The sequence below is a fragment of the Aethalodelphis obliquidens genome, unplaced genomic scaffold (assembly GCF_003676395.1).
Source record: "Aethalodelphis obliquidens isolate GAN/ISIS:26980383/991018 unplaced genomic scaffold, ASM367639v1 scaffold55, whole genome shotgun sequence".
Lineage (NCBI taxonomy): Eukaryota > Metazoa > Chordata > Mammalia > Artiodactyla > Delphinidae > Aethalodelphis > Aethalodelphis obliquidens.
Genome location: NW_020837999.1, coordinates 7,083,741 through 7,100,138, shown reverse-complemented (window position 1 = coordinate 7,100,138; position 16,398 = coordinate 7,083,741). Strand labels below are relative to the sequence as shown.

General features: G+C 39.1%; 1 protein-coding gene and 1 long non-coding RNA gene across 5 annotated transcripts in view; one reads left to right on the top strand and one right to left on the bottom strand.

Moving 5' to 3' along the window:
- The window catches only part of LOC113609197 (uncharacterized), a 67,623-nt gene that overhangs the window by 28,926 nt on the left and 22,299 nt on the right, over positions 1–16,398 (bottom strand). The window lies entirely within an intron of this gene.
- The window catches only part of KLHL20 (kelch like family member 20), an 85,628-nt gene that overhangs the window by 61,897 nt on the left and 7,333 nt on the right, over positions 1–16,398 (top strand). For both annotated transcript variants that reach the window (XM_027086291.1, XM_027086293.1), the window contains one exon: positions 3,793–3,936. In XM_027086291.1, coding sequence (XP_026942092.1) covers positions 3,793–3,936 — 144 coding nt within the window. The remainder of the gene's footprint in view (positions 1–3,792; positions 3,937–16,398) is intronic.

The following is a 16,398-nucleotide window of genomic DNA, read 5'->3' as shown; positions in this document are numbered from 1 at the left end:
CTACAAGCAACTATATGCCAATAAATTGGACAACCTGAAAGAAATAGACAAATTCTTAGAAAAGCACAACCTTCTGAGACTGAAACAGGAAGAAAGAGAAAATTTAAACAGACCAATCACAAGCACTGAAATTGAAACTGTGATTAAAAATCTTCCAACAAACAAATGCCCAGGACCAGATGGCTTCACAGGCGAATTGTATCAAACATTTAGAAAAGAGCTAACACCTATCCTTCTCAAACTCTTCCAAAATATAGCAGAGGGAGGAACACTCCTAAACTCATTCTACGAGGCCACCATCATCCTGATGCCAAAACCAGACAAAGATATCACAAAAAAAGAAAACTACAGGCCAATATCACTGATGAACATACACGCAAAGATCCTCAACAAAATACCAGCAAACAGAATCCAACAGCACCTTAAAAGGATCACACACCATGATCAAGTGGGGTTTATCCCAGGGACGCAAGGATTCTTCAATATATGCAAATCAATCAATGTGATACACCATATTAAATTGAAGAATAAAAACCATGGGATAATCTCAATAGATGCAGAAAAAGCTTTTGACAAAATTCAACACCCATTTATGATAAAAACTCTCCAGAAAGTAGGCATAGAGGGAACCTACCTCAACATAATAAAGTCCATATATGACAAACCCACAGCCAACATCGTTCTCAATGGTGAAAAACTGAAACCATTTCCTCTAAGATCAGGAACAAGACAAGGTTGCCCACTCTCACCACTATTATTCAACTTAGTTTTGGACGTTTTAGCCACAGCAATCAGAGAAGAAAAAGAAATAAAAGGAATCCAAATCGGAAAAGAAGAAATAAAACTGTCACTGTGTGCAGATAACATGATACTATACGTAGAGAATCCTAAAGATGCTACCAGGAAACTACTAGAGCTAATCAATGAATTTGGTAAAGTAGCAGGATACAAAATTAATGCACAGAAATCTCTTGCATTCCTATACACTAATGATGAAAAATCTGAAAGTGAAATAAAGAAAACACTCCCATTTACCATTGCAACAAAAAGAATAAAATACCTAGGAATAAAGCTATCTAAGGAGACAAAAGACCTGTATGCAGAAAACTATAAGACACTGATGAAAGAAATGAAAGATGATACAAAGAGATGGAGAGATGTACCATGTTCTTGGATTGGAAGAATCAACATTGTGGAAATGACTGTACTACCCAAAGCAATCTACAGATTCAGTGCAATCGCTATCATACTACCAATGGCATTTTTCACAGAACTAGAACTAAAAGTTTCACAATTTCTATTGAAACACAAAATACCTGAATAGCCAAAGCAATTTTGAGAAAGAAAAATGGAGCTGGAAGAATCAGACTCCCTGACTTCAGACTATACCAAAAAGCTACAGTAATCAAGACAGTATGGTACTGGCACAAAAATAGAAATATTTATCCATGGAACTGGATAGAAAGCCCAGAGATAAACCCACGCACATATGGTCACCTTATCTTTGATAAAGGAGGCAGGAATATACAGTGGAAAAAAGACACCTCTTCAATAAGTGGTGCTGGGAAAACTGGATAGCTACATGTAAAAGAATGAAATTAGACCCCTCCCTTAAACCATACACAGAAGTAAACTCAAAATGGATTAAAGACCTAAATGTAAGGCCAGACACTATCAAACTCTTAGAGGAAAACATAGGCAGAACACTCTATGACATAAATCACAGCAAGATCCTTTTTGATCTACCTCCTAGAGAAATGGAAATAAAAACAAACAAATGGGACCTAATGAAACTTAAAAGCTTTTGCACAACAAAGGAAATCATAAGCAAGACGAAAAGACAACCGTCACAATGGGAGAAAATATTTGCAAACGAAGCAACTGACAAAGGATTAATCTCCAAAATATACAAGCAGCTCATGCAGCTCAATATCAAGAAAACAAACAACCCAACCCCAAAATGGGCAGAAGACCTAAATAGACGTTTCTCCAAAGAAGATATACAGATTGCCAACAAACACATGAAAGGATGCTCAACATCGCGAATCATTAGAAAAATACAAGTCAAAACTACAATGAGGGAGCTTCCCTGGTGGCGCAGTGGTTGAGAGTCCGCCTGCCGATGCAGGGGACACGGGTTTGTGCCCCAGTCCGGGAAGATCCCACATGCTGCGGAGCGGCTGGGCCTGTGAGCCATGGCTGCTGGGCCTGTGAGCCATGGCTGCTGAGCCTGCACGTGCGGAGCCTGTGCTCCGCAACGAGAGAGGCCACAACAGTGAGAGGCCCATGTACCGCAAAAAAAAAAAAAAACTACAATGAGGTATCACCTCACACTGGTCAGAATGGCCATCATCAAAAAATCCACAAGTAATAAATGCTAGAGAGGGTGTAGAGAAACAGGAACCTTCTTGCACTGTTGGTGGGAATGTAAATTGATACAGTCACTATGGAGAAAGAACGGTATGGAGGTTCCTTAAAAAACTAAAAATAGAACTACCATATGACCTAGCAATCCCACTACTAGGCATATACCCTGAGAAAACCATAATTCAAAATGAGTCATGTACCACAATGTTCATTGCAGCTCTATTTACAATAGCCAGGACATGGAACCAACCTAAATGTCCATCAACAGATGACTGAATAAAGAAGATGTGGCACATATATACAATGGATTATTACTCAGCCATAAAAAGAAACGAAATTGAGTTATTTGTAGTGAGGTGGATGGACCTAGATTCTGTCATACAGAGTGAAGTAAGTCAGAAAGAGAAAAACAAATACTGTATGCTAACACATATATATGGAATCTAAAAAAAAAAAAAGGTTCTGATGAATAAAGACAGACATAGAGAATGCACTTGAGGACACGGGGAGGGGGAAGGGTAAGCTGGGACGAAGTGAGAGAGTGGCATGGACATATGTACATTACCCAATGTAAAATAGATAGCTAGTGGGAAGCAGCTGCATAGCACAGGGAGATCAGCTCGGTGCTTTGTGACTACCTAGAGGGGTTAGATAGGGAGGGTGGAAGGGAGATGCAAGAGAGAAGGGATATGGGATATATGTGTACGTGTAGCTGATTCACTTTGTTATACAGCAGAAACTAACCGAACATTGTAAAGCAACTATACTCCAATAAAGATGTTAAAAAAAAAAATGAATATACTCTTTGCTCCATGATTCTGCTTCTCATCATCCATTGCACAAGGAGAAATATACAAGGGTGATCACTGTTTTTAATAACAAAATGTCACAATGTAAGGATACATCAATAGAAATATGATTTAAATAATATATGGCACACACAATATAATTAGATAGTTCAAAAGAGAAATCTAGAGCTATATCTATTATGAATAGATCTCAGAAATATATTGAGTGAAAAAGTAATGCATAATATGTGGCATTACTTATGTACCTGCTTGCATATAAAGAAATATATATATATGGATAGATATATACGTATTGAAAAGAATTTTACCGAAAAATCTTGAAGGATGTACATCAAAACAAAATGGGAAAAGAACAGAAGTTGGGTGGAACTCAAAGAGAATTTTAGCTTTGTCTATAACATTCTGAAAAAAATTTTTAAAGAAAATATATTTATATGTAACTTTTTAAGTAAAACTGAATTTTAAAAACTATATATAAATTAGACTATCACATATTTAGTTATTTATCAGCCTATATTTGGGGAAAGAATATATATATCATATTATATATCATTGCATGTATAAACATAGCCCTCTTTGTGTAATACGAACTGTGTTCTTGACGTGTTCTCTGCAGGTATGACCCCAAAACAAACCAATGGAGCAGTGATGTTGCTCCTACAAGCACCTGCAGGACAAGTGTTGGTGTGGCTGTGCTTGGAGGCTTTCTCTATGCTGTGGGTGGCCAGGATGGAGTGTCTTGCCTCAACATCGTTGAGAGGTGATTTTTTTAAAGTCATTTTCAGTTTTTTAAAAGAAACAATTTAGGACACTAGGGATTCACTATTTTGTAAATTTCCCATGGGCTTTAAGGAAAAAGTTTTCAGTTAACTTTAAAGTCTAGGAAGATGAAAGATATAACCCAATTTTTTAAATTATGTGTTACACTGACTGAGCCTAACATTGAAGTGTTGGAATCATATTTTAAATTTCATTTTATATATGATATCAAGGATACCACTTCTGAAATCTGTTCTGATTTTTTTCCCCCAGTAATTGGAATGACTTTGCTCAGACTTCCTCCAGAAAGAATGATTAAAGCAATAATTCTTTGTGTAGCATACCTTATAAAAACTCCAGAGTATTTTGTATGTGGATTCTCATTAATTCTCTTTTTAAGTTTTTATTTATTTGTTTGTTTGTTTATTTTGGCTGTGCTGGGACTTTGTTGTGGCACGCAGGGTCTTTGTAGCAGGGCTTCTCTAGTTGCGGCGTGCAGGCTCAGTAGTTGAGGCATGCCGGCTCTCTAGTTGCGGTATGTGGGATCTTAGTTCCCCAACCAGGGATCAAACCCAGGCCCCCTGCATTGGGAGCATGGAGTCTTACCCACTGGACCACCAGGGAAGCCCCGGCCCCTCTCATTAATTCCTGAAGTATACTTGGGGAAATCTTGGTGGGTTGCCATAATTTACTGTATACTTTTTTTTTTTCTTTTTCTCTGCGTTCGGTCTTTGTTGCTATACATGGGCTTTTCTCTAGTTGTGGACAGTGGGAGGTACTCTTCCTTGCCGTGTGCAGGCTTCTCATTGCAGTGGCTGCTCTAGTTGCAGAGCACGGGCTCTAGGTGCACAGGCTTTGGTAGTTGTGGCTTACAGGCTCTAGAGCACAGGGTCAGTAGTGGCGCATGGGCTTAGCTGCTCCACGGCACGTGGGATCTTCCCAGACCAGGGCTCGAACCCATGTCCCCTGCATCGGCAGGCAGATTCTCAACCACTGGGCCACCAGGGAAGCCCCTACTATCAGATTTTTTGAAGCAATACTTTATGCCAGAAGAAAATGGAGTAACATATTTTAGATAGGGAGGGTGGAAGGGAGATGCAAGAGGGAGGGAGATGCAACAAAGAATTCTTTGTTGGGTGGGGGAGGGGCTGTCCTGTGCACTATAGGGTGTTTAATAGCATCCTTGGCCTCTACTGATTAAGTGCCACTAGTACATGCCTGGTTGTAATAACCAAAAATGTCCCCAGACGTTGCCACATGTCCTGGGGGGTGGGGTTGGAGGCACAATCACCCCAGTTGAGAACGAGTTGTGCTAGAGCCATCTAGTCACTAGGAACCCTCAAAATTGACCAGCCAAGATGGCTTTCCAGGACAGGGCCCACACTTCTGGGAGCAGAGTCAAAATTGAGCAGGACAAGGACAACAGATACAGTGAAAAGAAGGCCAGGTTAAAAGTAGGAGTATTGAATAAAGCCAATACATCTCAGGAGGCAAACCACTACATTTTTTAATGCTACATGAAAAAAAAAAAAAGAGGGAACTCCATGAAACTGGAAATATTAGCACAAACCACTCTTTCTTCTAAGAGTTCAGGAAAACTCATTTCATGTAAAAATGAGCAACAGAAAGGTGTTGAGGCTAGATCCCATTAAAGTTAATATATGAAGAGAGAATAAGCAGCAATTACGTCTCTATAGAGAATGAAAGCATACCAGAAAGATACAACTACAGAACAGATGAAAATTGTAATCAACTATTTCAAAAATATGCTAAAAGGCATTAGGAAAACAGTGCAAGATATGAAAACACACAAGTCAGAATCTGAAAAGCTCAGAAATGAGATGACAAAACTCAGAAAAATACTAGAAATGTAAGAAAAAATCACTGTAGAATGAAGGGTTAAATTAGAACAAATGAGCAAAACAGATAATGCCAAAAGACAAATAGAAGGTGAAAAAGAGGAAAGTTTTAAAGTCAAAAAGAAATAAAGAGGTAAAAAGGATTTGAGAGACAGCAACAAATATTGAAGACAGGTAAAAATCCACTATACAGATAATAGGAGTCCATGAAGAAGAAAATGAAAACAAGGGAACAGAGCAGATGCTAAAAACTGTGATTCAAAATTATTTTCATGTTGTAATTTTTTAAAAATTGAAATGGTTTATTGAAATAATACACTATATCCTCTGAACACTGACCCAGAACAATGAACACTAAGATATATTCTAATACAATTACTGGACCTTGAAGAAAAAGGAAAAAAATCCTTTAGTTATCAACAAAAAAATACATGTTACTTATAAGGGAAAAAAATTTAGATTATTATCAGATTTTTTTTTTTTTTCGGTATGCGGGCCTCTCACTACTGCAACCTCTCCCATTACGGAGCACAGGCTCCGGACACGCAGGCCCAGCAGCCATGGCTCACGGGCCCAGCCGCTCCACGGCATACGGGATCCTCCCGGACCGGGGCACGAACCCACGTCCCCTGCATCAGCAGGCGGACTCCCAACCACTGTGCCACCAGGGAAGCCCCTATTATCAGATTTTTTGAAGCAATACTTTATGTCAGAAGAAAATGGAGTAACATATTTTAGATAGCCAAAGAAAATGTAAGCCAATGATTTTTTACCTAGAGAAACTGACCTTGAAGTATAAAAGGCAGAGACAAACTGTTAACATGTAAGAAATCAGGAAACGTTGTTCCCATGAGTTCCTGAGGAATCTACTAGAGAACAAGCTTCAGAAAAATTACTAGAGAGAGATTGACAGAGGACTAATAGTGAACATGAAACATACAGTAAATCTGAGAACTATGACTAAATAAGGGTTGTAAGAGAGTGTAGCATGCCCTGGCTGTATCGTCACTCAATGTAAATTAGTTCAACTATTTTTTAAAGTGGGGGAAGAATGGGAAGAGACATGCAGAAAGAAATTTTAATTCTCAGGAATAGTGAAATGATAATATTGCTATTTTAAGACTGCTATGTGTATAATGTGGAATAAAGAAAATGAGTATAGGTTATTCTGATTCTGTCCTCTTCTGTGTCCTTGAAAACCAGGAAGATATGGAATAATATGGATGTAAAATAGAAGAGTTTAAGTAAAACACCTTGTGCTGAATTTGAGTTAAATTTTTCTTAAAAAAAAATTATATTCTAGCTCTATCAACTGAAGAGGCCTAGAAATAATGACCAGCCAAGTCAGTGAACATCTCCACTCCCTGACTGTCTTGAAATTCCTTTTCCCACTAAAAGAAACCAGGGCTTCTTAGAGAAATGTCTGATTCCAGATTTAGGACAGGGAATGTATAGATGAGCCTGGACCATCTTTTCATACCAGATAGCAAGCAAGCTATCAAAGACTACTAGATATCAAAAAGATTCAAGAGTCAATTTGAAGATGTTCCACTGACCAAAGATGATACAATTTTAACCTTAAAAGAGATAATTGTAACTGATTAAAATCCAATAAATATATTTAAATCTATGGGTTCCTGTTGATATTTTTAAAAAAACCTAATTAGTTACCTTTGGAAGATTTTATTTATTATCTTGAAAACTAGTAAGCATATATCCAGGCTTTCTTTTACCAACTGTATCGCATATGAATTGGGTAATAAAATAGTAGGAAACAGAGGCAGAGAGAGAGAGAGAAAGAAACAGAAGCAGAGAGAAAGTGAGAGAGAAGGAGAGGCAAGGAAGCGGGGAGAGAGAGAGAGGATCCGTAGATAAGAGGATTGTTTCTTTTTATAAAGTATTCCAGCAAAAGAAAATAAAGGATAGAATATCACCATATTGCAACACTCAGTAAATTAATGCACCTAGGAATTAATAACAGCTCCTAACACACCACCTTCTGTAGTGTTGCCAAAGGGACCAAACGTGGTTTGATCTAACCTCTGAATCCAGCTGCCAGTTTGCAGAACATACAGAGGACAGGCCAACGTGTAGAGCTGCACTATAAGTGTACAGTCGATCAAATCCATATTGTGGGAGAAGTTGCAGGTCAAATGCCCAGGTTCTAAAACATGAATTCTGGGAGTGGGGGAGGGAGAAGGAGAATAGAGGAAAAACCTGTAGAAAAAAGGAGACTTTTTAAAAATATGAAAAAGTGGTCCAGTTGTTAAGACCCCGCGCTTCCATGGCAGGGGGCACGGGTTAGATCCCTGGTCGGGGAACTGAGATCCTGCGTGCTGCATGGCACGACCAAAAAATAAAAAAATACAAACTAAGTAAATAAAAATACAAAAAGAAATTAATAAGTAAGAGTAAGTGTCTAGGGATGCATACGTGGCTGATAAAACTATAAAGAAATGCAAGGAAATGATTACTGTAAAAGTCAGGATAATGGTTACCCTGCCTGGGGGAAGGTTTTGAGATTGGAAATGGACACGTGGAAGGGCTTCCAGTGTGGCAGGCAAAGTTATTTTTCTTGGCCTGGATGGTGGTTATAAGTAGACTTTCCTTATAATAACTTATTAAACTATACATTTGTTCTTGTGTGGCTTTCTGTATCAATATTTTATTTTACAATAAAAGGGTTTAAAAAGTTATGCAAAGGCTTTTGCTTCTAAGTAGAATGCAATAAGTAGTGACAGCCATCATTCCCACTGCAACAACTAGGAAAAAATGACAAAGTACAAATATCATATTTTTAAAATCATCAGAGACATGTAGCAGTAACAAGGACTAGATGAGCTAAGAGTCCACTGAAGAAAGAGCCCATCTTATGTGAGATGAGATCATCAGCTATTTTCTTCCCAAAAACATTTGCCAAGTTTTAACATGGGTTGAATACTGGACTTGGTCTAGGCAGAGGGGTTCTCCTGGAGGAGGATAAATCAGGGGAACTTTTGACAATCATGTAGGCTGGCATGACAGATTGGATTCTGGAACATACTTTTGTTTTTCCCAGTGGGACGTTTGCTGAGTGCTGGGATAGCACAGGAGAGCAGTGGACCAGGTTAAGTGAAATCTCATGCAATCTTACAGTGCTTAGAAGATAAAGTCCTACTATAGGGAGGGGCCTGCAACAAATACAAGACATCTCATCCTTGAGACATTTAAAAACAAAGGTGGACTGAGTCTAACTAAAGCTCAGTTCCTTTTTTTAAAAAATATTTTTATTGGAGTATAGTTGATTTACAATGTTCTGTTAGTTTCAGATGTACAGCAAAGTGAATCTTTATACATATACATCTATCCACTCTTTTTTAGATTCTTTTCCATAGGCCATTACACAGTATTGAATAGAGTTCCCTGTGCTATACAGTAGGTCCTTATTAGTTACCTGTTTTATATATAGTAGTGTGTATATGTCAATCCCAATCTCCCAATTTATCCCTCCCCCCAACTTCCCCCTGGTAACCATAGGTTTATTTTTTTCTTATTGGTGTAAAATTGCTTTACAATGTTGTGTTAGTTTCTGCTGTACAATGAAGTGAATCAGCTATGTGTATACCTATATTCCCTCCCTCTTGGATCTCCCTCCAACCCCCTCCCCCCATCCCACCCATCTAGGTCGTCACAGAGCACCGAGCTGAGCTCCCTGTGCTATACAGCAGGTTCCCACTAGCTATCTATTTTACACATGGTAATGTATTTATATGAAACCTAATCTCCCAATTCATCCCACCCTCCCCTTCCCGTGCTGTGTCCACATGTCCATTCTCTATGTCTACATCTCTATTCCTGCCCTACAAATAGGTTCATCTGTACCATTTTTCTAGATTCCACATATATGCATTTATATACGATACTTGTTTCTCTCTTTCTGACTTACTTCACTCTGTATGACAGACTCTAGGTCCATCCACATCTCTACAAATGACCCAATTTCATTCCTTTTTGTGGCTGAGTAATATTCCATTGTACATATGTACCACATCTTTATCCATTCTTCTATCGTTGGACATTTAGGTTGTTTCTGTGTCCTGGCTACTGTAAATACTGCTGCAGTGAATACTGGGGTACATGTGTCCTTTTGACTTATGGTTTTCTCAGGGTATATGCCCAGTAGCAGGATTGCTGGGTCATATAGTAGTTCTATTTTTAGTTTCTTTAAGGAACCTCCATACTGTGTTCTCCATAGTGGCTGTATCAATTTACATTCCCACCAACAGTGCAAAAGATTTCCCTTTTCTCTACATCCTCTCCAGCATTTATTGTGTGTAGATTTTTTGATGGTGGCCATTCTGATGGTGTGAGGTGATACTTCATTGTAGTTTTGATTTGCATTTCTCTAATAATTAGTGATGTTGAGCATCTTTTCATGTGCCTCTTGGCCATCTGTATGTCTTCTTTGGAGAAATGTCTATTTAGGTCTTCTGCCCATTTTTTTTTTTTTCTTTGCAGTACGCGGGCCTCTCACCATTGTGGCCTCTCCCACTGCGGAGCACAGGCTCCGGACGTGCAGGCTCAGCAGCCATGGCTCATGGGCCTAGCCACCCCGCGGCATGTGGGATCTTCCCAGACCGGGGCACAAACCCGTGTCCCCTGCATCGGCAGGCAGACTCTCAACCACTGCACCACCAGGGAAGCCCCTTCTGCCCATTTTTTGATTGAGTTGTTTGTTTTTTTAATAGTGAGCTGCATGAGCTGTTTATACATTTTGGAGATTAATCCTTTGTCCATTGATTCATTTGCAAGTATTTTCTCCCATTCAGAGGGTTGTCTTTTCGTCTTGTTTGTAGTTTCCTTTGCTTTGCAAAAGCTTTTAGTTTTCATTAGGTCCCATTTGTTTATTTTTATTTCCATTACTCTAGGAGGTGGATCAAAAAAGATCTTGCTGTGATTTATGTCAAAGAGTGTTCTTCCTATGTTTTCCTCTAAGAGTTTTATAGTGTCTGGTCTTACATTTAGATCTCTAATCCATTTTGAGTTTATTTTTGTGTTTGGTGTTAGGGAGTGTTCTAACTTCATTCTTTTACATGTAGCTGTCCAGTTTTCCCAGCACCACTTATTAAAGAGGCTGTCTTTTCTCCATTGTACATTCTTGCCTCCTTTGTCATAAATTAGGTGACCATATGTGCATGGGTTTATCTCTGGGCTTTCTATCCTGAACCATTGATCTATATTTCTGTTTTTGTGCCAGTACTATACTATCTTGATTACTGTAGCTTTGTAGTATAGTTTGAAGTTGGGGAGCCAGATTCCTCCAGCTCCATTTTTCTTTATCAAGATTGCTTTGGCTATTCAGGATCTTTTGTGTTTCTGTACACATTATAAAATTTTTTGTTCTAGTTCTGTGAAGAATGCCATTGGTAGTTTGATAGGGATTGCACTGAATCTGGAGATTGCTTTGGGTAGTATAGTCGTTTTCACAATATTGGTTCTTCCATCCAAGAATATGGTATATTTCTCCATCTGTTTACATCATCTTTGATTTCTTTCATCAGTGTTTTATAGTTTTCTGAGTACAAGTCTTTTGCCTCCTTAGGCAGGTTTATTACTAGGTATTTTATTCTTTTTTTTGCAATGGTAAATGGGAGTGTTTCCTTAATTTCTCTTTCTGATTTTTCATTGTTAGTGTATAGGAATGGTAGAGATTTCTGTGCATTAATTTTGTATCCTGCAACCTTACCAAATTCATTGAACTCCAGTAGTTTTCTGGTGGCTTCTTTAGGATTTTCTATGTATAGTACCATGTTATCTGCAAACAGTGACAGTTTTACTTCTTTTTTTGCAATTTATATTCCTTTTATTTCTTTTTCTTCTCTGATTGCCATAGCTAGGACTTCTAAAACTATGTTGAATAAGAGTGGACATCCTTGTCTTGTTCCTGATCTTAGTGGAAATGCTTTCAGTTTTTCACCATTGAGTACGATGTTTTCTGTGGGTTTGTCATACACAGCCTTTATCATGTTGAGGTAGGTTCCCTCTATTCCCATTTTCTGGAGAGTTTTTATCATAAATGGGTGTTGAATTTTGTCAAAAGCTTTTTCTGCATCTATTGAGGTGATCATATGGTTTTTATTCCTTAATTTGTTAATATGGTGTATCACATTGATTGATTTGCGTATATTGAAGAATCCTTGCATTCCTGGGATAAATCCCACTTGACCATGGTATATGATCCTTTTAATGTGTTGTTGGATTCTGTTTGCTAGTATTTTGTTCAGGATTTTTGCATCTATGTTCATCAGTGATATTGGTCTGTTATTTTCTTTTTTTGTAGTGTCTTTGTCTGGTTTTGGTATCAGGGTGATGGTGGCTTCATAGAACGAATTTGGGAGTACTCCCCCCTTTGCAATTTTTCGGAAGAGTTTGAGAAGGATCGGTGTTATCTCTTCTCTAAATGTTGGATAGAATGCGCCTGTGAAGCCATATGGTCCTGGACTTGTTTGTTGGAAACTTTTTAATTACAGTTTCAATTTCATTACTTGTGATACGTCTGTTTATATTTTCTAGTTCTTCCTGGTTCAGTCTTAGAAAATTGTACTTTTCCAAGAATTTGTCCATTTCTTCGTGGTTATCCATTTTATTGGCATATAGTCATTTGTAGTAGTATCTTATAATCCTTTGTATTTCTGTGGTGTCAGTTGTGATTTCTCCTTTTTCATTTCTAATTTTATTTGAGTCCTCTCCCTGTTTTTTTCTTGATGAGTCTGGCTAAAGGTTTATCAATTTTGTTTATCTTCTCAAAGAACAAACTTTTAGTTTTATTGATCTTTGCTATTTTACTTGTTTCTATTTCGTTTATTTCTGTTAGAAAGAATAAAAAAATAAAAATATAGATGAAACAACAACCAGAAGGTAAAACAGAACCACAATAGTAAAAAGGAGGAAAAAAAAAGCGGAAAAGGCCTTGGCTCTGGGGGGTGGGGTTTAGGTGGTGGGTGGGGCCTATGCTTAGGTCCCACAGGGCCGGATAAGGCCCTGGGAGGGTGGGGGCTTAGGCTCAGTGCAGCAGCAGTGGCCCAGGAGTGCCTCTGGCTTTGGAGGGTGGAGGACCAGGTCCAGGACCCCAGCAGGCTCCCTGGGCCCGAGAGGGCAGGGGAAACGCTAGGTGAGTTCCCCCCGATCCTCCAATCCCTGGAGGGCCCTGCCCCATTGGCCTCTCTTCTTCTTCCCCCCCTCCTCCCTCCTATGCCTCTAGGACCCACAGATCCAGAGGGGGCCCCAGAAGGCAGGGGACCAGACCAGGAAGCCCAGCAGGCTTTCCGGGGGCAAGTGGGCAGGGGAAACGCCCTCTGTGCCTCCCCGATTCTCCAATCAAAGAGGGCTTTGGGGCTTCCCTGGTGGTGCAGTGGTTAAGAATCCACCTGCCAATGCAGGGGATGTGGGTTCAAGCCCTGGTCCGGGAAGATCCCACATGCCATGGAGCAGCTAAGCCCATGCGGCACAACTACTGAGTCTGCACTCTAGTGCCTGCGAGCCACAACTACTGAGCTCGTGTGCCACAACTACTGAAGCCCGTGAGCCTAGAGCCCATGCTCCGCAACAAGAGAAGCCACTGCAATAAGAAGCCCACGCACTGCAACGAAGAATAGCCGCAGCTCGCCGCAACTAGAGAAAGCCTGCGTGCAGCAATGAAGACCCAACACAGCCAAAAATAAGTGAATTAATTAATTAATTAAAAAAAGAAAAAGAAGGCTCCATGCTGTCCTCCTCTCCTCTTCTCCCCCTGCCTCCCTCCTACGCCCCTAGGACCAACATGGCCCAGAGGGGGCCTCAGAGGGCAGAGGACCTGGCCCGGGAACCCTGCAGGCTTCCCGGGGCCCGATTGGGCAGGGGAAACGCTAGACTTGCTCCCCCTGATCACCAAGCCCCCCAAGCGTTCCTCCAGTTATGAGAACCCCTTCCCCCTCCCAGCCACCCCTCAGGGGCGCCGGTCCTGTCTGACCTCCACTTCTCATCCCCCCTTACTCCCCCCACGTCCTACCCGGCCTCTCAGGGGTTCCTCCCATCTCCTTAGGCATCGAGGTCCCCTACCAGTGTCCGGCCAGCGCCCTAGTTGTGGGGAGGCATGAACTCAGTGTCCTCCCCTGCCGCCATCTTGACTCTGCCCCATAAGTTTATTTTCTACATCTGTAACTCTATTTCTGTTTTGTAGATAAGTCCATATGTAGCCTTTTTTTGGATTCCACATATAGGCGATATCATATTTGTCTTTCTCTGTCTGACTTACTTCCATCAGTATGACAGTCTCCAGGTCCATCCATGTTGCTACAAATGGCATTATTTTGTTCTTTTTTATGGCTAATATTCCATTGTATATATGTACCACATCTGCTTTATCCATTCATCTATCGTTGGACATTTACATTGTTTCCATGTCCTGGCTATTGTAAATAGTGCTGCAATGAACATTGGGGTGCATGAACCATTTTGAATTATGGTTTTCTCCAGATATATGCCCAGGACTGGGATTGCTGGATCATATGGTAGCTCTATTTTTAGTTTTTTAAGGAACCTCTATACTTTCTCCATAGTGGCTGTACCAGTTTACATTCCCACCAACAGTGTAGGAGGGTTCTCTTTTCTCCACACCCTCTCCAGCATTTATTGTTGTAATTTTTTGATGATGGCTATTCTGATGGTGTGAGGTGATACCTTATTGTAGTTTTGATTTGCATTTCTCTAATAATTAGTGATGTTGAGCATCTTTTCATGTGCCTCTTGGCCATCTGTATGTCTTCTTTGAAGAAATGTCTATTTAGATCTTTCGTCCATTTTTTGGTTGGGTTGTTCGTTTATTTGATATTGAGCTGCATGAGCTGTTTGTGTATTTTGGATATTTTCTCCCATTCTGAGGGTTGTCTTTTCGTTTTGTTTATAGTTTCCTGTGCAAAAGCTTTGAAGTTTAATTAGGTCCCATTTGTTTATTTTTGTTTTTATTTTCATTACTCTAGGAGGTGGATCCAAAAAGATCTTGCTGCGATTTATGTTATAAAGTGTTCTGCCTAGGTTTTCCTCTAAGAGGTTTATAGTATCTGGCCTTACATTTAGGTCTTTAATCCATTTTGAGTTTATTTTTGTGTATGGTGTTAGGGTGTGTTCTGATTTCATTCTTTTACATGTAGCTGTCCAGTTTTCCCATCACCACTTATTGAAGAGACTGCCTTTTCTCCATTATATATTCTTGCCTCCTTTGTCATAGATTAGGTGACCACAGATGCATGGGTTTATCTCTGGACTTTCTATCCTGAACCATTGATCTATATTTCTGTTTTTGTGCCAGTACCATACTGTTTTGATTACTGTAGCTTTGTAGTATAGTTTGAAGTCAGGGAGTCTGATTCCTCTGGCTCCGTTTTTTGTTCTCAATATTGCTTTGGCTATTCAGGGTCTTTTGTGTTTCCACACAAATTGTAAAATTTTTTGTTCTATTTCTGTGAAAAATGCGATTGGTAATTTGACAGGGATTGCATTAAATCTGTGGATTGTAAAGCTTAATTCCTGATTGGATTGAGGTGTTCAACATTTCACCGTGTCTGCCTAACATAAGAAAGAGTGAATCCATTGTTTGGGGCATAGGTGTTGTCAACGGGGGTATAATATCAATTTCTGTTTCTAGGATTCCATTATTTTATGATAATGCCAAGCATACAATAAAAAAATATATGAGACATATAAAGAAACAGAAAAATGTGGCCAATAATTGAGAGAAAAAGTAGACAACAGAAGCTGACTTATAGATAATCCATATTTGGAGATGACAGAAAAAGACTTTAAAATAAGTATAATAAATACATTGAATAAAATAGAGGAAAAGATCAATGGGTTAAAAAGTTGGAGAATTTTAATATAGGATTGGAATCTAAAAATAAGATGTACATTTCTACAATTGGAAAATATAGTATCTAAAATGAAGAACTCATTGAATGAGATTAAATAGGGTAGAAGTAGACTGGACACAGCAGAAGACAGAGTTAGTAAACTCAAAAGTCAGATTAATAGAAAATATCCAAAAAGAAGAACAGAATGTAAAGAACAGACCATAAGGAACTCAGGGAACACAAATAGACTAACATATATGTAATTGGAGTCCCAGAAGGAAAATAGCAATAAGAGCAGAAGCAATATTTGAAGACAATATTTGGCTGAGAATTTTCTAAAAGTGATGAAAAATAAACTTTATTCAAAGTGCATGAACCTCAAGATACCTTTACTGACTAACCATAACCTTTCTCCAGGGCCTCCATTCTGCAGCACTTATATCTCTGCTTCTTTCATTTCTGTGAGTTACTACATTCTCAGAATTTGTTTGGAGGTTTTTCCTTAAGAATGTGCTGTGTCTCCCCAGCTTGCTTCTTAAGAACAAGGGCTATTTTTAGTATTATTTATTTTATATCCTGTAATATTGATATAGTTTGCTATACAATACTTAATATACTAACAGAATTTTTCACCTATGTAATAAAATGCCCAGCACAATTTCAAGTCATTTTTGTCATATTTATTTCTGAACACCAATAATTTATCAATCAGGGCTCAGTTAAAAAAAATGGAAACCATAT